General features: G+C 50.2%; 4 protein-coding genes across 7 annotated transcripts; 2 read left to right on the forward strand and 2 right to left on the reverse strand.

Moving 5' to 3' along the window:
• Window positions 1-17: 17 nt before the first annotated feature.
• On the reverse strand, window positions 18-7937 carry rbm25a (RNA binding motif protein 25a). Of its 3 annotated transcripts, XM_057058418.1 has the most exons (18): window positions 7765-7937; window positions 7418-7542; window positions 7221-7264; window positions 6844-7014; window positions 6673-6730; window positions 6355-6515; window positions 6066-6257; window positions 5907-5990; window positions 2829-3079; window positions 2648-2759; window positions 2467-2556; window positions 2325-2398; window positions 2105-2255; window positions 1188-1593; window positions 811-1115; window positions 631-729; window positions 509-556; window positions 18-436 (listed from the first exon to the last, which is right to left on the reverse strand). In XM_057058418.1, the coding sequence occupies exons 2-18, from the start codon at window positions 7521-7523 to the stop codon at window positions 344-346; spliced, it is 2445 nt and encodes an 814-aa protein (XP_056914398.1). In that variant the 5' UTR covers window positions 7524-7542; window positions 7765-7937; the 3' UTR covers window positions 18-343. The 3 variants fall into 3 exon arrangements, with proteins under 3 accessions (XP_056914398.1, XP_056914396.1, XP_056914395.1); XM_057058416.1 differs by having other exon boundaries at window positions 2648-3079; XM_057058415.1 differs by having other exon boundaries at window positions 2648-3079; window positions 5907-6257.
• Window positions 7938-9372: 1435 nt separating this feature from the next.
• Window positions 9373-12961, forward strand: arg2 (arginase 2). Its single transcript, XM_057058429.1, has 8 exons — window positions 9373-9689; window positions 9754-9826; window positions 10957-11131; window positions 11206-11365; window positions 11456-11550; window positions 11652-11756; window positions 11849-11985; window positions 12057-12961. Exons 1-8 carry the CDS (start codon window positions 9576-9578, stop codon window positions 12245-12247), a joined length of 1050 nt encoding a protein of 349 aa, XP_056914409.1. The 5' UTR covers window positions 9373-9575; the 3' UTR covers window positions 12248-12961.
• A 661-nt stretch (window positions 12962-13622) lies between these two features.
• Window positions 13623-16698, reverse strand: vti1b (vesicle transport through interaction with t-SNAREs 1B). Its single transcript, XM_057058434.1, has 6 exons — window positions 16428-16698; window positions 16274-16332; window positions 15977-16168; window positions 15615-15788; window positions 14778-14839; window positions 13623-14616 (listed from the first exon to the last, which is right to left on the reverse strand). The coding sequence occupies exons 1-6, from the start codon at window positions 16522-16524 to the stop codon at window positions 14526-14528; spliced, it is 675 nt and encodes a 224-aa protein (XP_056914414.1). The 5' UTR covers window positions 16525-16698; the 3' UTR covers window positions 13623-14525.
• A 552-nt stretch (window positions 16699-17250) lies between these two features.
• Window positions 17251-20753, forward strand: rdh12 (retinol dehydrogenase 12). 2 transcript variants are annotated; one of them, XM_057058431.1, is made up of 7 exons: window positions 17251-17426; window positions 17929-18047; window positions 18205-18360; window positions 18427-18531; window positions 18673-18882; window positions 19136-19325; window positions 19949-20753. In XM_057058431.1, exons 1-7 carry the CDS (start codon window positions 17353-17355, stop codon window positions 20049-20051), a joined length of 957 nt encoding a protein of 318 aa, XP_056914411.1. In that variant the 5' UTR covers window positions 17251-17352; the 3' UTR covers window positions 20052-20753. The 2 variants fall into 2 exon arrangements, with proteins under 2 accessions (XP_056914411.1, XP_056914410.1); XM_057058430.1 differs by having other exon boundaries at window positions 17260-17426; window positions 17890-18047.
• Window positions 20754-20838: the final 85 nt, after the last annotated feature.

Genomic DNA, 20838 nt, shown 5'->3' on the forward strand with positions numbered 1-20838 from the left:
AAATAGAAAGGCAAATGTCATTTTCTTAAAAAAACCCTTTTATTATTTGACTGAAGGAGGAAATGCCTCAATATAAGAAATTAAAGCAGAATATCCAACATCGTTCAATCATGTTGGAACAAACATGAAATGCAAAATCATTTTAACCTCAAAACTGAAAGAAAACAACATTTTCCCCATGCAGCCTACTTGTGCAAACCTCTTCCTTCCACAGCTCAGATGCTCCATCCAAACAAAGCAGGCTGGAGGCAGCAGCGCCTGCTTGTTGCACGGGAGGACTGCACACACACACACGTTTGACCAGAACATCTAGTCAGCCTCTCGGAACCATAACATCACGGCTCTATTTCACCAGTCCAATCTTCTTTGCCTCCGTTTCGTATATTAACAGCCGCCACATTTTTACTACGAAGACTTCGGCTTCTTCATCAAGAACCTAAAGACAAACGGAGCATTTAGAGAAACTTGACTCAACAGCTGAAACAATGATCAGCAAGTAAGAGCTCACCATAGCAACATCGTCAAGAATCCCCTGAGGAGTGCTGTGTGCCATCACCTGGAGAGAAACACACACATTAACGCCACCAAACCTAAACGCCAACACACCAGAGCGGAGAAATCAGCTCAAACCTTTGAACAAACAAAATCAACTAGTGTGGCCTCCTCCTCTCCGATGTATTCTATAATTTTCTTGTTGATCCACGGCCGTATGCGTCGATCCATCAAGGTCTGGAGAAACAGAAGGCAAAGAGGGTTGAAACCGCTAGAAGGCTAAACGGAGTCTCAAACGTACGGCTTCAATGACCCGACCGAGTCCACCATGGTCCAGTCCAGAGGGTAGGAGAAGAGCTCCGGTCTGGCTGTCGGGATCTTTTCAATCAGGCTCTTTATGTGTTTGCGCTTCTCCTCCGTGTTGGTGCTATTTTTAGAGCCGGACAGTTCTGCTCCATCCAGTCCCAGACTCTTGTCGTTGTCGCCGTAGTCCAGGGGAACCAGCTTCCTTTTGCGCTGCGGCTCATCAATTTCTTCATCATCAAATTTGTTAAAAACACTTTCCACCGCGGTTAGCTTCTTCCTCTTCCCAGCAGTGAGCTGGCAGGGGCTGCTGGAGGTGCCTGCGGAAGAGAGCGCTCAGACAAGCATGCGGCACAAAGACGCGTCCCACTCCTCTCTGCTTCTGGACTCACCCAGTTTGAGGCTGAGACCAATCTTGGGCCGGTTCTCCTCCAGAGGCTGCAGGTCAGGAGTGCCCTCTCCTGGTATGATGATGCCACACGGAGAGTCGTTGGCGGGAGAGTTTGGCGTCACGTTCCCGCTGGCAGAGGAGACGGAGGGCGCAGCAGTGATGGGCCGCATCACAGGCTTGGGCTGGGGCTTGTCCTCCTGCGAGTCCTCGCCATTGCGATAGGCGTCTTCTTCCAGCTCCTCGTTATCGTCGTCATCTGAGAGTTTCTGCGGTACCAGCGGCACCGGCTCTGCGGGTCTTTCTGCCTCCCTCCTCTTCGGAGCCCGATCCTTGTGAGGCTTCTGTTTTCTGTCCTCAGGTTCCAGTTTCAGAGGAGCCTGTCGTCTGCGCTCTGCCTCCTCCTCCAACTAAACAGAAGACACCAAAGTCAGGAGGACAAACGAGTCCAGCGGACGCATCACAGCTACAAACCTGCCCCCCCATAATGCTCAGCACCGGAGCTCCGCAGGGGTGTGTACCGAGCCCTGTTGTACTCTCTGTACACACCAGCTCATCGCTCGTTACCACCGTGGTCCAGATGAGACAGCCTACTCACTGAACATCACAGGGACCAAAGAACTCCCTATGGACCCCCCTCCTCATCAATGGAGGGGGAGGGGAAGGTCCACTCTTCAAGCTTAAGGCCGTCCATGTTTCAGACCATCTGTCCTGGCCTGCAAACGCGCAGCGCTCTTGGAACCTGCTCTTGGAACCTGCTCTTGATTTGACCTTTTTTCGTGTGCTCTGGTTTTCAACGACCGAGACTTTCTGACAGTTATTAAATGTTAAATTACGGGTCTGGAACTGGAAGAGCCCAAACCGGTTGACTTAAGTGGTTCCTGTCCAGATCATCTACGTGAGAGAGTGTTGGGGACCCACTCTCTGCAGCTCAGCATCGGGGTCCGGGTGGCCCTCGGCCAGAAGTCTCTGTCGGATCTCCTCCAGCTCCTCTTTCTCCCTCTTGCGGTCTCGCTCGTCCGACTCGGCCTCCTTTTCCCGGTCACGGACTCGCTTCTGCAGAGCGCTTCCCCTGGGGAGGAGACACCAAAGGCCGGTAAAAACGGTGGAAGAAAGGAAAATGTCCAACCTTTCAACTAACCTGTAGAATTTTGGATCGTCTCTTTCATCGTCATAATCTTCAAGGAATTCCTTCAGTCTTTTGGCTTCTTTCATCTGAAGCAGGACAAAGGTGTGATCGGTTAGCACTCACGCGACCCAACACCTCGTGAGCACCCGTTTACCGTTTCACGCCGCCGCTCGTCCTCCCTCTCTGCATCTTTGCTGTAGTCACGGAACTTCTTCCTCTCCCGGATCTCCCAGTTTTTGAGCCGCTTCAAGGTTTGAACATAAAGAGAGAGGAAGATGATGAACGTGAACTCTCTGGAAGATGCTGCATGTACTCGCTCCCGGACGGACACACACTTCCTGGTAGGCTGCCTCTTTGTCTCGGAGCCTCCTCTCCAGCCTCCTCCGCTCGTACACATCCTCCTCGTCTTCGTCTCGGTCTCGTTTCTTATCTTCTCGAGCCCGCTCCCTGCACAAATCCCTGTTACTGATGCGGATCAGGAGAAATTCACCTGAATTTCCGAGCAGTCCCACTGACTTTGACCTGCTCCGATCTTCTCTGATGTCTCGGCTCCGCTCCCGCTCACGCTCCCTCTCCCGCTCCTTGGTCTTCTCACGTTCGCGGTCTCGCTCTCTTTCGCGCTCCTTGTCCCTCTCTTTCTCCCTCTCTTTTTCCTTCTCCCGGTCGCGGCGCTCCCTCTCTCGCTCCCGCTCTTTGTCCCTCTCTCTCCTTTCCCTCTCCAGCTCCAGCCGCTCCTTTTCCTTCTTTCCTTTTTCTTCTTCCAGTTTCTGCAGAGGTCCAACAGGAAGCAGAATGAAGGAATATGTTAGTAGCAATAAAAGCACACAAGGGAGAGATATGAAAGGAATCAGAAATGCTCAGGATATCAGCAGAGGAATATTCTTACTCCCTGTGCCAAATATGCTCACATACTGTCACGACTGTTGGTTGGTGCAAGTGAGGAAGTCCTCTTATCCCTGATGTTTCCTCTGGAAAACTGGGGATCTCGGCAGGAATAATGCTGACACTTGTCAAGTCAGGACAGACTAACTCCAAACTAGGGCTCAACACTAATCCCACCACTTTTAAGGCCAATGTGTCAGTTTTCCCCTCTCAGGATGAATTACCCATGATTCCACAGGAGTTTGGAGGAGAAAGTTCAAGACATTTACCAATTCAGAAATGACCTTGTTTTTCTGAAATCCAACATTTGAAATTGGAAAAAGTCACACGAATGATTCAACGACGTTATCAGAAAATGTGAGACCAACTTTTGACCATAAGCTTACTTGTTTTTACAGAAGGTTGCTACTCGGAAATAACCTGCAACATTTACACCTCGTGCTTATGGAGTTGTTTCATGCACGTAACAGGTCAGCCTGTCCTCTGCACCGTGCACGCGGCCTCCAGGATGTCGGATTACGCTGTGATGTAATGAGAGACCACGGTCATGGACGTTCTGCTGCGGGCAAACGCGGATCTGGCCAACACACGTCCACCCACCGTTCGAGTCAATGAGCATCCAGGCCAGAAATAAACGGTCCTGATTCGACCCGATGTGAGAGATGCTGCCCATTCGAGCGCTTGGTGTTTATGGGGAGGGATTTCACCACATCACACGCAAATATAAGTGGAAACTGAGGAGCGCGCACGGCAGCGCTCAAAGTGCCAAATCAGCTTGGGACCTTGTCAAGTGAGAAGTGCAGAAGGCACCATCACAGCCGGGCTGGGTCGGTCCTGCCCGAGGCGCCAAGTGGATTAACGCGAGCCGCAGCTCTGCACAGCAAACGGCCCCTTAAGTAATTACATAATCCTCTTCCATGTGTGGCCACGTGTGTCAGACAGCGATGAGCCGCTGGATGAGCCGTGCACGCAGCTGAACCCGGAGCAGTTTGGGAGAACCACAGAGCTCACAGGAGTTAGACAGGTTACAGCCCCCCCCCCCTCCACACAGGCTAAATAGCCAGGAAGACCTTTATCTATTTAGAAGTGGTCCACATAAACTAACCACAACAAACTCACGTTCAAACGCAGTCTGAAACAAGTGGGACACAGTAAAATAGTGAAGCGGTCTTACCGTCAGGCTGAAGCCTCTCTGGACCCTGGAAGCCCGGCAGGAAGTGAACAGTCAGACTCACAGTTCAGCAGCTGTTAGCATCAGCGCTACCATGTGACCACTGACGACCCCTGAAGAGCTGCCTGACCTGTGAGTCTGAGCAGAAAAACTGGACAAGACTACGGGGGAGTGGGAGCAGGCCTGCTACGCTCTAACGGACCCCAGGGGGATCCAGAACCCAGGGGGATCCAGAACCCAGGGGGATCCAGAACCCAGGTGGATCTAGAACCCAGGGGGATCCAGAACCCAGGGGGATCCAGAACCCAGGGGGATCCAGAACCCAGGGGGATCCAGAGAGGTAGAACGTGCTTTCCTCACGCAGCGTTTTGAAAGGTGCCTCTAAACTTACCTCATGGTGGGCTACTCTGAAGGTCTCACTTTAGATGCAAGAACCTCTTTGAACACCTTCTTTTGAGTCCAGATTAGGTTGAGATTGGTTTATTTTTAAATCTGTCCTTTATGAAGGATGCCGACTGAAACTTTCCAGTGAGGTCAGAGGCTGATGAGGACGAGGTTCTTGACTGGAGAAGCCGTTTGGTGGAGGAGCTGAGAGGCCTCTAAAGGCACCGCGGGAGCAGTCATCTCCTTACCTGGTAGCAGTGAAATCACCTGCAGCTACACTAGAGAACACGAGCAGCTGCCTTTTATGTGCTTAAGCTTGAATTGGGGCTGTTGAACCCTTCAGACATGAGTGACGGGTGCTGGCGGGCTGGACTGGGACTAACCAGGGACAGAAGAAAGAAAGGGTAGAAAGAGAGGTGCTCACCTTGCGAGTCTTCAGACCGGGCGTGCTGTGGAGGGGCGCTCCCTGCTCTAGTGACACTACATGCTGCAGGTCAAACTCTGCAGTGGTTAGGCTCATTCAGACTCTGCGTCTCCTCTAACACCTCCTGTATCACACGAGGGGCTGCAGAGGTTCACTCAGCTGCCGGGGATCAAACCCACAGGCTGGACTGCTCCTTCCGGCCCCCCACTGATCCACCTCACCACCCCAATTGGTTCCCCTCAGTCCAGATTTAAGAAGCAGAAGTGAAGTGACAGCCAGCTGCCCCTCAGCGAGCCCCCAGAAGGGAGCGCCCAGAGTGAGTGAAGAAGAAAAGAAAGCTCATACTTACATCCTATCCTTTTTCCAAAGCTGAGATTCTGAGATTCATCTTGCTCTAGTCACCAAATGAACTCTACCACATTGGTGGGGTTTAATCAATAGATTAGCTTTAAATGGAATTTTACATTGTGTCCATGCACTGATGACCTAGATTGTGCATTTTTTGGGGCTCAAATCTGTGATAAAGAAGTTAAAATGATAGCTGCTTCCAAGTTCACTATGGAATTTGTTTACGGCTCTTTGACGCTACAGACGAGGTTCATTCATGAGGAAGAATTACTTTAAAATTAAGAGCAGCTCCAGCTGCTGCAGAAGCCCTAATTATTCTTACAAAAGTGGGCCTTTTCTTCTCCAGTACATGTTTACAGAGGACAACTGAGGTTGGATACGTTACCTTGTGTGTGTCGCGGAATTTACTGATCTCTCTGGATATCAAGTCTCTCTTGTCTTCCTCGATCTCCATGGCGCTGATGTCCTCCTGGGGGAGACGAGGAGCACTGAGCATTGGGCGTGGCCGGTCATTTCCAGCAGATGTGGAGCATCTGGACCATACCTCCTCTTTCTTCTCTTTCCTCTTCTTGTTGCGGGGTTGACTGTCGGGGTCTTGCGAGGGGGCGTTGAGTTCGTTCGCATATTCTCGGATCAGCACTTCTATTGACCCCTTCACGCCCTGGTCCTTACGCAGGGTTTCCTCATCCAGGACCTCCTCTTCGTCCTCCTGGTTGCTGTTTGTCCCACTGGTTTCCTGCAGGTGGGGGACGGAGACGCACATATACACGCCAGCCACAATCAATAACAAAGAGAACGGCTCTTTCACATTTGACCCAGTGGGAACCTCTTACCCCGTTTGCTCCCCTCTTCTTGGCCTTCCACTCATCCAGCTGAGCCTTGGTCTTTGCATCCACCTTGACCAACAACTTTTTATCACCTAAGAGCAGCTCGTGCAGGAGTCTGAGGGCTCGCAGCGTGGAGTCGGGCTCCTTATACTCACAGAACCCAAAAGCTTGCAAGATTAAAGAGCAAAAACAGAAATATTTGGTTAGGAAAACCATGGATCCTTCTTCCCATGCGTCTCCAAACTCAGGGATCCTGCAAAAATGCTCTCCTCCCACACTGCAGCGGCTAACGGAGACTAACGGTGGTCGAGGACGTCAGCTTACCTTGAAGTTTACCAGAGGCTCCCTGGACCCGTTTCCAGCTCAGAACGATGCCGCATTTCTGAAATGAGAGAGATGCAATGACCGACACAGACCGATGTATGAAGCAGCATGTGGTGCTGAATCCAATAAAAGACGATCCGAGCCTCCGAGGGTGGACGCAGGTCCACTCACGGCCAGCAGTTGTCTGACCAACATGTCAGATGCCTTTTCAGAGATGTTCCCCACAAAGACCGTGGTGGTGGGTCCAGCGTTCTCCTCCGGGTCCTTCACCCGGACGGGCCCAGACTCTCTCTTCTGAATCATCGGCTTCTGAGCTGCGGCGAGTGCCGCCGGGTCCAGAACCTGGAAGGTTAAACTGCAATTCAGATCTGCAAATTCTATTTCTATCCAAACAGCAGGGGAGGAAAAATGTGAGTACAGGAGAAGTGTAGGAGGGCATATGCTGCTCGGGAAAATAAGTACTGTTGAAACTAATATTTAGCATTCTTAACAGAGAAAGACAGACAACAAGGGTTAGGGTTATAAGTTATAAGTCATGTGCAACTCACTGCGGGGGCCATTATGCCCATGTGAACGGGGATCATGGGGGTACCTGAAAGCAGAACCAACATTAGATGTAACGAGGCAGACAAAGGTGAGTGTGGGCTCTCTCTCAACTCCAAAGATCTCTTTATGTCTGGAGCCCTGCGTCCAGACGATGCAGGGCTACAAATGCACCGATCTTCATCATCCTTCTCATTATTACCTGGGGGAACAGGTGGGGCAAAGCCCGCAAACTGAGGAGGGGGGATTCTGGGAGGCAGCTGAGGGATGCCGAGCTGCTGGCGGTTGATGGGAGGAGGATAAGACATCCCGAAAGAAGCAGCCAAACTGCAGACAAAAGGGGACACGTGTGAAGACCAAAGCCGTGCTGACGTGTTTAGGGCCGACGGACGCCGCCGTGTCCCTGTTTAGTGGCTCACTGTCACCATTCTCAGTCATTAATAACTGGCTGAGCAGCTAGCTGAGCAGCTAGCGGAATTAGCTGCGGACGCTAGGCCTTGCTAACGCTAGCTCAAATTAGCAAGGGCGCTCCCGGGGAGACGGACTCACCTAAAGTCAAATGTAGAGCAAAACTGTGTCTTTCGTTTACCGCCTTTTATCCAAATAGGAGTCCATTAAACACGGTACAGGTACAGCGCAAAAACCGAGTTTAGTAGTGTTGCACAGAAGCCTGACGACACAAATAATTGGCACTCTTTTCTCTGCGAAATGAATCTCGGGAGGTTGCGAAATACATCCCGAGTTTAGTCTCGCAGGCGTCGACCGTCACTAGTTCTGTGAAAAATGCGGTTTCAGTTGACTAAGAATAAGTGCCTGGACGAGTCAATCTTTATTTTTCCTTCTCACTTCACCAGTCGTTTATGCTTACCTATGTTACCTTGTAACTTAAGTCTTTGGACACGTCAGGATCCCTATTCTGCATTAATAACTGTTGCTGACTGTTGCCAGGCACTACAATAAACAACTGCATACAATACTCCCTGAATTCAATCAAATTAATATCTACATTTTTAAGGCTTTTAGGTTTTTACAGTAGGCTTCCCGCATCCGTGTGAAATTTAACTGAACACCAAATATAAATGTCAAGAGTCCAAGCAAGCAAACCATTGGAGCGAGTGGTTAAAGCTTTCTCGCGAACGATTTTGCCTGACAGTTTTGAAGCAGGGATGAATCCACCATTTAATGGAATGTAGTTCCTATTTTAGAACACTTGGTGTCGCTTGTGGACAGTTTTATTTTGTAGTTCTGACGTCTATTCTTATATTATTAATCTTATATTATATTTTATATATAATCTTATATTATTAATAAAACAACACTCACAGCCTTGAATGTGGTGAAACATGGAAAAATATAGTAATACCCAGAAAAAATATAGTAATACGCGGAAAAAATATAGTAATATATTCACAAAGAAATCCGATTAAGATCTACGCTTGTGTAAAATGGGTTAGGGTTAGGAAATGCTAGTTCAGGCCAAGACATTGGAGCACAGATCTTTGAGACCATCTTATAAGCGACGGGCGACCACCTCGTGGGTTTTTGTCACACGAATAAACCAGACGCTCCCGTGACGTCACCTACAGTTATGGCGTGCGTGATTGGGCGACTTTAGTTTCCATGAGCAGTGATTCATTTTCTTTCCTTTAGCAAGAGAAAAACGCAACTATAAGGTGCTCGTGTAAGACCGCATAGGTCAATTACAATATGTTCTCAACATTTTTCCTTTTTTTAGTGTATTTGCTCGTAAGTAAAGAGCTGTCTTGTTGGTACGGTTACTCTTTATTTATTATAAGAAAACGGACCAAATAATCCAGACAGAAAGCACAAAGGAAATGATGACTGATCTGGACATTCTGAAATGTGACAACTTTTGTGCACATGGAATTTTCCAGCGATCCCGCCCGATAACAAAAATACTCGCCCTTGATCGCGACCGGCCACGCCCACATCAAAGAACTCTGCATTCCGCAAGTTCTCATTGGATGATCCGGAGGTGTGCTCGCCGTACCGACGCCCCCGGCGACATATCAACTCTCGGGAAGGAAACACAAACCACCCCGCATCCGGGCCGGGCCGGGCCCAGGCTACTGCGCATGCGCAGATGCACTGCTGCAGAACCCCCCGGGTAGCATTTTTCAGTGAGCCGGAGAAGCTGGCAGAAGAGCGGACATTGTGTTTTGTGAATAAATTAGGGCGTGGCCTCGCGCCTGTGACCCACGTGCTCATGAATATGCAGCAGGCGCGGTGGCTCCATAAGACCTGTCTCCTGCGTCACCGCCGCCACATGAGACATCATCCAGCGCCACAGCGCCGCGAGCTCTCATCAGATCCTCCAAGCGCTTCAGTGCTGCGTGAACATGGCCTTGAAGGGACCTCTGCTCCGCCTTCTCAGAACCAAGCTCCGGAACACTTTCCATCAAAGCAGAGGCCAAAGTGTGGCGGTGCTGGGGGCGCCGTTTTCCAGAGGACAGGTAAGAGAATTCAGACAGATCAGAGGAATGTCGCCGTCACGCACACGAATGATCTTGTGGACAGAAAAGAAGAGGCGTGGAGCACGGGCCGAGGGTGATCAGAGATGCCGGGCTCATCGACAGGCTCTCCGCTTTAGGTAAGGCTGCGCAATTACGTAACTGGGTTCTATCTTCATCCGCTGCTTCCGCCGCTTCTGCCTCTGGGCTTCACCCAGTTGCGTCAGAAAAGTGTAAAGATGAATGTTATGCGACACAAGAGGAGCTGTTTTGGACCGATCTGTGACGTAAGATGAGCGTTCAAACCAGTTTTGCTGCCTGGCGCAGACTAAAGGCGGGCGGCTTCGGTCTCTCCCGGTAATTTGCGGGGGGGTCACGGCCAGGGCCAGCAGGGTCTCCTGGACCATCACATGGGGCACACGTGTGACTCTTGGCACGTTCACAGCGCACAGGAAGCGCGGCGGCGCCAACTATTTACAGGAATCACGCACGTTTCCTCTAACAAGAAAGGATGGAGCTTAAGCGTGCGGGACAGTGCGTTGTCTGTGCGCGTGACACGGATGGGATCGATCTGTGGATCTCCTGTGATAACCACTCGGTGCTGCGCGTTCCCTCGGTGCGATAACACGTTCAAATAAAACTGATCGAAACTCGTTTTGAAGGTCTTTTGCTGGCGCTTCCAAAGTAATAGACGGATAATTATTTTCACTTCAACAGAAATCAAAGTTCGTGCGTGTTAAACGCAGCACGAGTGTTGATCTGGACAAAGCACGTGTGGAATAGTGGAAGATCATGGATGCGTTTTCCGGATTGTAGAAATTCCATCTCTGCTCTCGTGATAAAGGCGCGTCACCCCGAGAGGGACGCGGGCTGTCCGCCTTTCTAACCCTCCCAAATGTGCCCTGAGAGCCGCAAGGATCCCCGCGTGCACATTATTAGCCTGTCGTGCAACACAGACTCCAGGTTGCATCAAGTCAGGATCTATTCCGGGACGGTCATCGGCCACACGGACCCCAGCGGAACACAAGACGGCGTCCGGGCTCAAATAGCCCCGCGCCTCCCTGGAAGGGTCATTTGTAGCCTCCTGCGGGGGCTGAGAGCTCAGAGCCGCAGGAGGGACACAACAAGTGCCGAGGGAGATTGTTCCGGCGGGTCCTGGTCGGGCTGCCAGGGAGATCAACGGCCTTTAAGGGCCGCAGTCCTGGACCCGCGGGTCTAAACAGACATCGGCAGCCAGAGCGGATCTTGACCTTCAACCGTTTGTCCTCAGACTACTCCGTCCATGACTTTGGGGACCTTAGCTTCCACACCATCGAGGACGATGAGCCCTACATGGAGGTCAAGTCTCCCCGCAATGTGGGCGCAGCCAACCAGATGCTGTCAGGGGCCGTGAGCCGGGCCGTGAGGGCCGGATACACGCTGGTCATGCTGGGCGGCGACCACAGGTAAGTGGAGGTTCACAGCTCAGCGTCCGAGGCTCCCGCCTGCCCCTGCTAGCAGATATTTACCCCTCTTCCAGTCTGGGCATTGGATCGGTGTGTGGGCACGCCCAGCAGTGTCCTGACCTCTGTGTCATCTGGGTCGACGCTCACGCGGACCTGAACACGCCGGTGACCTCGCCATCGGGGAACCTCCACGGCCAGCCTGTGTCGTTCCTGCTGAAAGAGCTGCAGGAGAAGGTGAGGATCATCCAGGGGGTGGAGGGTGAATGAGGGTGTTAATGAGCGCTTTAAACTCTGATAACGAGGATTTTTAACCACACTTCTCAGGTACCAGATATTCCAGGATTCTCCTGGGTGAAACCGGTCCTGTCTGCCAGAGATCTGGTCTACATCGGCCTGCGAGACGTCGACCCCGGAGAACAGTGAGGGCCGATTCATTTGAGCGTTTTTCTAGCACGCTGACACGAACATATAATCAAAAGCGCTTGGCATGCATCACATCCCTTTAACGCGTGTTCTGTAGCCACTTCCTGAAAAGCTTGGGGATCCACTACTTCACCATGAGGGATATCGACAGATTGGGCATCAGAAGAGTCATGGAAGCCACTTTTGACCATCTCCTGGGGAGGTACGGCCTGTGGCCTTGTGTTCAAGGCCTAACATCGTTTAAAGGAGTCACTTTCTTGGTAATAATCAAACTTTTCCCACCATCTGAAATAGGAAACAGAGGCCGATCCACCTGAGCTTTGACATCGACGCCTTCGACCCGTCTCTGGCTCCAGCCACGGGAACGCCTGTCAACGGCGGTTTGACGTACAGGGAGGGCATCTACATCACAGAGGAAGTCCACAACACCGGTGCAGAGCTGCTCTCAGGGACACTTCCTTGGAGAATGCTTGTGTCTGACCTGCAGAAACATCTCCCACAGGTTTGCTGTCAGTCATGGACGTGGTGGAGGTCAACCCCGCCCTGGGGCCCAACCCGGAAGCCGTGGAGGCCACTGCCTCGTTAGCGGTGGACATCGTGGCCTCGGCGGTGGGACAGACGAGAGAAGGTGCTCACGCGTCCATTGAGGAGGTTCCTGCCGTGAAGAAGGACACAGAGCAGCTCTGCCTCTGAACACGCAGAGCAGAAGTGTGAACTTTCCAGACACGTTGATCATTCCACTCACTCAAGTTGCTTCCTGCGTGCGCGCTGTTGCTACGTAGCCACACAAACATCAGACTGGAGCGCCGGTCGTCTATCGGACTGTAGTGTTGAGGGCAGAAATGTCCTGTTGTTCGTGATTTCAATGATTCTTTTTCTTTTTTTCTGAAAAGTTCCTCTTAGAAATGAAGAGGAGCAGCGAGTGACGGACTGACTCTTCCATTCACTCGTCCTCGTGGCCACTTTATCTTCTCTCGTGTGTAGTCATTTTAATTAATTTAATTAATCAATTTTTTTGTAGTCATGTCTTCAGGCTTTGGGCGCTGCCTCCTGGACATTTGAGAGCAAAGGGGCAGCAAACAAAGCAGACCCCCCCCCCCCCCGGTATTTTCTATGCATACTTTTCTCAGAAAGGAGTGACTGGGATCCTGGACGCAGAAGCGCCTTCAGCGCCTTCAGCTCCAGAACCCAGCAGATCATCTTCAGCCTCTGATGAAGCTGCAGCTCCTTCAGATCTTGTGTTGCAGAAAGCAGCTGCCACATATTGAACCTTGTTTGGACTCAACTAAGTTTGGGACAAACCGACTTCCAAACACGAGTGAAGCACCTTTAAAGCAGCAGGGATTGTAGTTTTGGAGTAACATTTACTGGAAGTGTGTGAATAAACCTCTACCATGTGAGTTTTAACTGCTCCTCGCACGTCTCATTTATTGTTGAAGACATTGTCCAACAGCCTTAGAGGTGAGTTCAATGTGTAAAGCAGAACCTGTTTAGAAGAGCAGATGAAGACGCCAACCAACCTGTTGAGTCTGGCCACGCCCACAAATATGCTAAACAGTCAAACTGCAAAGAAAAGGGAGAAATTCCCCAACAACCGCATCAGCAAAGGTCTTCTTGAGAGAATTAGTGGCGCCGGTACCGTTGATCGCAGCAGGACCGTGACGTGGACCTGCAGAAGAGCCCCAGGACCAGAGTTCAAGACTCAGTAGAACTCACTCCTTACAGCAGACACTGAATTTAAATTCACTTCAAGTAGAGCAAGAAATGTCATCTCTGCCATGTGGCTCCACCTAATATCGCAGAAACCGGTTCTTCCTCATGGTTTCACCTGTGGACCTGGACAGGAAGCACACCTGGCGAGCTGCTGTATCCTGGCCCAACCCCAACCCTTGCTCTCCAGCTGTTATTTACAGGCTGTCTCAAATTTGTTGAGTAATTGAGCGTTTATGGGCTTCCACAGTCCAACCAAGGCTCAGCCTCCTCCCAACAGGTGCTACCGTCGAATGTGCTCAGAGGTTCTGGCCCGATCCCACACCCAAAGGTCACGACAGGTCAGAGAAACCGCAAACAGGTGCTAAAATAGCTTTAATGTTGTGCAGTGTTAAACACAGTGACTTCTGGGTCAAAGACATGCTTCCTTTCACTGACTCAAAATTTGGACTTTTTGGTTGTCAAAAACGTGAAATAAATCACTTCTAAACAACCACGAAGAAACCGGAATCTACAGGTCCGACGGGGGGATGCTGGATAAGTCCAGCACTCTTCCAGCATCGTTAGCATCACCGAATGAATCTGCAGTCACCCGTTGCCTCTCCTCTCGGGCCATTTTCCCTCTGACCAGAACATCCTCGAGCAGATGGGTCCCACCAGAGCTCGGTTCGTCTTCGGGTCACTTCCTCTTGGTGCTGCTTGTCCAGGGAGCTGAACGGACTCAGGTACCTTGTGCGGATTTTGTTGTTCCTGCCTCTCAGCGGGAGCCTAAAAATAGATCAGAATCCTGGAACTGTGGCCCCGCGAGCTGTCCTTCAGTCCAGAATGAACCGAGAGGGAGGTCCAGTCTGTGGAAGGACCCTCTGAGGTTCCACCGATCACAGCAGGAGGATTAAACTGTTCTGGACGAGCAGAGCAAAGGCCAGTCGAGGACAGTAGAAACCTTATTGTACTTTACTCAGAGGCACAATAAAACATTCATTACAGGAACTAATCATAAACGGCCGGGTCAGATTATGCAGAATCAACATGCAGCGTTAGCACAGAGCCGTTTTAGGAGTTCTGGGTAAACTCAAACAGACCAAACAAGTGGCCTCAGCAGTGCAAATCTCCCCCGGGGTGATCCAAGGACGAAAGGGTCAAAAGGACTGACAGCAGCCGCCTCACAAGGCCACTGGCACCGACGGTCAGTTGGCACCGACGGTCAGTTGGCACGGGACGGTCAGTTGGCACGGGACGGTCCGTTCGGTGCCGATGACCATCATCGGAAGAATTTCAGGTACACCACAGCGCCCAGAATGGCGAGCTCCATCACAATAATGACAGCCAGCAGCAACTTGTTGGTCACCAGCCTGCAAACACAGAGGAAGGTCGACAGGGACGCACCGATGACCCTCGTCTGTTGCCCCAGAGAGCTGGGAGCCACCTCACAGGGGTCGCGACCATGCTAATATGCTAATCTCGCTAAGAACAAAACTAACTTTCAAACCCAAAGAGCCATTTAAGCACTTACCGCCGCGACATGGAGCGAAGAATCTTTCTACTTCGACTGAGGTTTTCACCCGTGTTCACCAACTACGAAAGGAAAAGAAAATCGATTAGAAAATAATTCAGGAACCCGACACACACCAAAATGTTTGATTCTTAATATTCACATGGACGAGCCTCCAGACTGCGGACCACTGATGCTATGCTACTGAAGCTATGCTACTGATGCTATGCTACTGAAGCTATGCTACTGATGCTATGCTCCTGAAGCTATGCTACTGATGCTATGCTACTGATGCTATGCTCTAGAGCAGGGGTCGGCAACCCGCGGCTCTGGAGCCGCATGCGGCTCTTTGGCGCCGCCCTAGTGGCTCCCTGGAGCTTTTTCAAAAAATATGAAAATGGAAATTGTTTTAATATAATTTCTGTAGGAAGAAAAACGTGACAAACATTCTTAAAGTTTTCCAATGCTGTATAATAAATATTTAATTTCAACATCTCATTATAATGGAAGTTAAACTTAAAGGGCCTCGTTCTCTCCAGGATGCTGCAGGGAACGTAAACATTTATCATCAATGCTCATCATGGATTTGTAGCCTACTGATCATTTTGATAGTAGGCTAATGCAGCTAATATAGCTACTTACAGCATGTGTTGCCTTTATTCTAAGCCCTATATAAGGCTTTTAATGTTTTGGCTCCAGACAGATTCGTTTCTTGTTTTTTTGGTCCAATATGGCTCTTCCAACATTTTGGGTCGCCGACCCTGGTCTAGAGCCAAGAGTGAGGAGGCTGCAGCAGGACTGTCGCTGTCCCTGCATCCATCTAATCTGAGATGTTCAGGGAGATGATTCCCAGCTCACTCTGTCTCTGGTGCGATCCAGCTGCTCCCTTTGTCCTCCCAGCTCTTCGATTATGTCGTTGCCAATCTGCTCCGTCTCGGTGGCGATTCGCTGACTCCTCTCGATACTCTGGCTGGCGTTATTCAGCGACTCCGAGCCCTGCAGCAGCAGCGCTCTCTGGGACTGCTGGTACGTCTGGACCGGGCAGATGGGAGAACACTGTCATTATAGGTTATTATATATATCATTACATCTATACGTTTAGGAAAAACTCTACGTCATGTATGTCAGTAGTGAAGACGATACCCTAAAGAAGGTTTATGTAATCGTACTAGGTGAGATGACAGTCAACAGGACTAAGAGCAAGTCAAAGGCGAGCTCACGCTGTGCTGGTTCTGGGATGAATAAATGCCATGACGGCTTCCTTCTGATGGAAAGTGGGAAAATCCAGAAGCAGAACTTTTCATGTCCCGCTGCAGTTTGGCCAGATCCCGGCGGTACATACGCAGCTTCGTGCTCATTGTGTTCCGGTAGGAGGGAGGCGCGGCACGCAGCTCCTCTTCCATAGCTTGTAACTACAAGTAATGTTGAAAACGCTCCCATTAATTCACCGTTTAGTCTGTGTATCTTGGGTTTAAAAGGTTTAAAGTAGTTTAAAAGGAACCGTCACAGCGTCTCACCACTTCCTCAGCCTCTCCCTGCCTCTCATCGAAGGCCCTCACCAACCGCTTCCTCTCCTCTGGAAAAGCACAAATATCCATTCAAGGCATCGAAACGTTTTAGATTATTCAGCCGTCGGCTAAGAGCGACTAGAAGAGCAGGACGAGCTGTTACCTCCGCAGCACCTCGGAGCGCTCTCCGGCATTAGCTTCAGCTCATCGTACAGAGCTCTGTAGATTTCCTGCAACTTTTCGAATTCCTCCGAAGACATTTTGCGTGTAACTTTATTCAAATGACTATATTTTTATAAAACGACGCAATCCTTAATAACACACAACCCTCCCGTGAATCTGCATTGGTTAAGCGTAATGTTTCGCTTTGCTAGTAATCAGTTCCCCGAGACTTTCCTCCTTGTGATGGTCCTCGTGATCGAGTGTCCAGATCGCCTGACCAAAATAAATTAAAAATATTTGAGGACTTTTACCAATTGCGTTATTCGAGGTTACAACCCCCCCACAATTTTACATTCCCCGTTCGCACGATAATCCGATATAGTTGTAGTTGGAAGAGCTTAAAGTCGATAAAAAGTTATTCAGGCACTACATAAGGCAACTTGCGTGACGTCTCCTTCGTACGGAAGTAGAGGAGAATTCTATCCCCCTAATTATCAGTGCTTTATTTTCTAGTAATTAATTTTATAACAAAGATTTAGATTATTAATTTTATAACAAAGCATTAGATTATCGATGCTTTTGCTTTAGATGTATTGCGTCATATTTATGTTATTCGGAGCTTTGTGCAACTTTCCTTTAGAATTTCGTTTAACTTGAGAAAACGTTTTTACAATTTAAAAAAATCTTAATTTTAAAAAAATATACATTAAAAAAAAATCATGTCATACGTGTTCATTTACTAAGTGGTTAACCTGGCTACAAATCACACAGGGGCAGCCCTGTGTGATTTGTAAAAACTACAATCCCATGATTCCGTGCGCGCCCTCTCGCCCACTACGCCGAACACCCCTTTGCTTTGACATCAGCTGTTCTGCCTGCCTGCAGATCGTTGAATCCCGCTGGAAGACGCGCAAATCCTTGGTGTGATGCTGCTTTTAATGATCGCCGCGGGCCTTGGACTGGTCACCTTACTCGTCGTTTTCTTCAAGCCTCAGATCCGGTAAGCTGTGGTTAAAGCAAAGATTTATTTTTATATAAATGTTTGAAACACCGCAGAGGTTACTTGGTTGACAGCGCATTAGAGTGCCCTGATTCTAATTGTTCAGTGATTAGCCCAGCGGATTGAAACAGTTTAAGGCTGTATTTTAATGGCTTATTACACACCAGTTGATGCGATTTCAGCAGAAAAAATCAAATCAACGCTAGAATGATGGAGGTGTGGGAGTCTGGACTGGGAGTCCTCCATCTGCTGCCGGGCCTATCAGAGGGCCGAGCGTAGGAGGAGACAAATATATTCCCAACATTCCCACACAGCGATTGGCTGGGAGGCCGCTCTGCTCTGGGCTGCTGGTGGTGCCACTCACTTCTCTATGAATAATTAACCTGCCCAGACCATGTGTCCAAGCCCAGAGCGCTCGGAACCAGGGCAGACTCCAAACATGGCTGCATCTGCTGCATTTCAGTGTCTTCTGCTCGGATCCCTGTTCACTATGGTTTTACAGCCAATATGCAGCTGGAGGAGTTTGTCAGTCAGCGGCAACTCTGAACGGGAAGACCGTCCTCATCACGGGCGCCAACACGGGCATCGGCAAGGAGACCGCACTGGACCTGGCAAGGAGAGGTGAGGAATACCGTTCTTCGGGATTCTTGATTCCCACTGAACAGTTCGGCCTCCGCTGGGTTTAATGGTGACGCAGCTGGTTCTTGCTTCTCATCCTTGTCCTGCAGACAAAATGTGGTCATTTACAGGTTTAACAGCTTAATATTTCATGTTGTAGGAGCGCGGGTGATCATGGCCTGCCGAGATGTGGACAAAGGGGAGGAGGCCGCGGCCGGCATACGAGGCGCGTATCCTCCGGCTCTGGTGGAGGTCCGGGAGCTGGACTTGGCCGACACCTGCTCCATACGAGCCTTCGCAGAGACGCTCTTGAGAGGTGTGTAGAGCGGCAGCCAGGAGCGGCAGCCAGGAGGTTTGATGGTTTCCACGTCCTCTCCTTCAGAGATCAACCAGCTGCACGTTCTCATCAACAACGCCGGCGTGATGATGTGTCCGTACACAAAAACAGTGGATGGCTTCGAGATGCACATCGGAGTGAATCACCTGGGTAAGACCGGGCTAACGGTGCCCCGCGCGTGGGGAGGATGGAGCCCTGCACTCGTGTGTTCCAGACGTTTACATCAGCCGTTCGTGGTCTTTCCCACCGTGCATAGGAGCTCATGAGCGCTGACCCGCTGTGTTTTTGCAGGACACTTCCTGTTGACACACCTCCTCATCGGGCTCCTGAAGCGCAGCGCGCCGGCCCGGATCGTAGTGGTCTCGTCCTTGGCCCACAACTTTGGCTGGATCCGTTTCCACGACCTTCACAGCCAAGGGAGCTACAACAGCGGGCTGGCGTACTGCCAGAGCAAACTGGCCAACGTGCTGTTTGCCAGAGAGCTGGCGCGCCGACTCAGAGGTGCACAAAACACACAGAACATGGTAGAACCGGGGCAGAACCTAGCCCTAACCCCAACCACAGAACCTCCAACCACCCAGTCTAAGTCTCCTTTCCTGAGCAGGTAGAAAAAGGTGATTGGTTCTCATAAACCGCACCAAAGGTGGGAGGGACTAATAGTAATATGGTCATAGTGAGGCCTGATGCTACGGCTAACCTGCTAGGCTACAGCCGCTAACCAGCAACCTGCCTGAGACCTTCGTTGTCATCGCAGGTACCGAGGTGACGGTGAACTCGGTCCACCCGGGGACCGTGAACTCTGACCTGACCAGGCACTCGACTCTCATGACCATTTTCTTCACCGTCTTCGCCATGTTCCTGAAAACGCCACGGGAAGGAGCTCAGACCAGCATCTACTGTGCACTGGCAGAGGAGCTGCACGCCATCTCTGGGAAACACTTCAGGTGGGCGACGCCACAGCGTAAGGGTCAGAGGTCAGGGGGATTTTGTGCCGGACGCCTTTGAGTCTTCCGGTCAGAGATGTTCAGAGCTTTGAACAAGCGGGTCATCACAAAGTTGAGAAACCGTTTCTCATCTTTGTTCTGCAGGAGTGACTCAACAACATTCTTCCATTAGAGCGTAGCAGCAGCGTTAAATCATGTCTCCAGCAGTCGTTGCCAGGAGACTAATAATAATGGATAAATCAGATAAATCATCTTCTCTTACGTGATCAATGCCACAGACTAAATGGACCAGAGTAGCTCCAATATATCCTCCTCACCCTCATGATTCCATTAACTTTACTCATTATGATTCCAGACAAAGAATTATCCTTAGTTGCTTAAAATAAAACAGCAGTGAAAAATAATCTAACTTTTTAAACCAGTTACTCTGTATCCAGTTATTTTTAATTATATTCATGTCAGCACGTGAAGGTCTTTGTATATTTTGTTTAGTTATAACCTTTAGTTATAACTGTTAACCTGGGACTTTTATAGGATCATTCAAAACGCAGATGTGAAATTGCAGATCCTCAGCTGTAGCGTTGCTCCTCATGTATTAACTGCTCGCCCTCCTCTGACCTCAGCGACTGCGCCCCCGCCTTCGTGGCCCCACAGGGGAGGAGCGAGGAGACGGCGAGGAGACTGTGGGAGGTCAGCTGTGAGCTGCTGGGGGTCGAGTGGGACTGATTCAGCCTTGAGCCGCCGCTTGTTCTCCTGGTTTTATTGTGCAGTAACTTTAAGGTTCCTTACATGCCGAGCAGTCAGGTAACCCTGTAAAAGGTCCCATAATGTGAAGTTTTGTGTAGAAAAATGCCGTATTTCCATTCGGTTGACGTGAGCGTTTCACGTTTCACCAGAGCTGAAACGCGAAACGCTCACTTGTCTTTGTTATTAGCCAAACGCTCAACGACCTTTGGACGATTTGGGGTGTCCAGTTTGAACAGTGCCGGCAAGAAAATAGCAAATGCAAGAATTGTGCTGCTGTAGATGCTGTGCAGGCTCGGACGGGTGGAACCCAGCGAGGGCCACGATGGAGCCAGCAGGTGTCCGACACCTGGACCAGCAGGTGTCCGACACCTGGACCAGCAGCCTGCTCGTGTCCTGCCTGGATCCTCAACTCCTCCATACATTTTGTGATGATTCTAGTTGTTCTAGACGAGATGATTTTCTATTTGAAGCTCAGTAAGAATCTGAAGCGTTGCCAGACAAAAACACACATTCCAGGAGGAAGAACCTCATGTTTTCTGCCACAGCCACGGCTCCAGAGTCGGTTTTCTACAAGAGAAACTTGCCTTTTTCCACGTTTCCGCTCACATGAAGAGTTGAATGTTTACAATTCACGGAAATGATCCAATAAAACTGCAGCAACCAGTGAAGGAACTGGTCAAACTGGTCTGGTTCAGTTTTTAGGGAGTCTGTTGTGTGTGTGGAGGAGGGGGGGTTCTGGACAAGAGTCCAACCTGGAGAATGTGAA

The sequence above is a fragment of the Takifugu flavidus genome, chromosome 16, assembly GCF_003711565.1.
Source record: "Takifugu flavidus isolate HTHZ2018 chromosome 16, ASM371156v2, whole genome shotgun sequence".
In the NCBI taxonomy this organism is placed as follows: Eukaryota; Metazoa; Chordata; class Actinopteri; order Tetraodontiformes; family Tetraodontidae; genus Takifugu; species Takifugu flavidus.

Coding starts and splice junctions, on each gene's coding strand:
- rbm25a (XM_057058415.1), bottom strand. CDS start 7,523: ATGTCTTATCCTCCTCCCATCAACCGCCAGCAGCTCGGCATCCCTCAG. Junction 7,015..7,220: donor TGGGCATAATGGCCCCCGCA/GTGAGTTGCACA, acceptor TTAACCTTCCAG/GTTCTGGACCCGGCGGCACT. Junction 557..630: donor TTGATTTTGTTTGTTCAAAG/GTTTGAGCTGAT, acceptor GTTTCTCTCCAG/GTGATGGCACACAGCACTCC.
- arg2 (XM_057058429.1), top strand. CDS start 9,576: ATGGCCTTGAAGGGACCTCTGCTCCGCCTTCTCAGAACCAAGCTCCGG. Junction 9,827..10,956: donor CGACAGGCTCTCCGCTTTAG/GTAAGGCTGCGC, acceptor GTTTGTCCTCAG/ACTACTCCGTCCATGACTTT. Junction 11,757..11,848: donor TTTGACCATCTCCTGGGGAG/GTACGGCCTGTG, acceptor CATCTGAAATAG/GAAACAGAGGCCGATCCACC.
- vti1b (XM_057058434.1), bottom strand. CDS start 16,524: ATGTCTTCGGAGGAATTCGAAAAGTTGCAGGAAATCTACAGAGCTCTG. Junction 16,333..16,427: donor CGCTCCGAGGTGCTGCGGAG/GTAACAGCTCGT, acceptor GTGCTTTTCCAG/AGGAGAGGAAGCGGTTGGTG. Junction 14,617..14,777: donor CTTCGCTCCATGTCGCGGCG/GTAAGTGCTTAA, acceptor CTGTGTTTGCAG/GCTGGTGACCAACAAGTTGC.
- rdh12 (XM_057058430.1), top strand. CDS start 17,353: ATGCTGCTTTTAATGATCGCCGCGGGCCTTGGACTGGTCACCTTACTC. Junction 17,427..17,889: donor TTCTTCAAGCCTCAGATCCG/GTAAGCTGTGGT, acceptor GCTGCATTTCAG/TGTCTTCTGCTCGGATCCCT. Junction 18,532..18,672: donor CATCGGAGTGAATCACCTGG/GTAAGACCGGGC, acceptor GTGTTTTTGCAG/GACACTTCCTGTTGACACAC.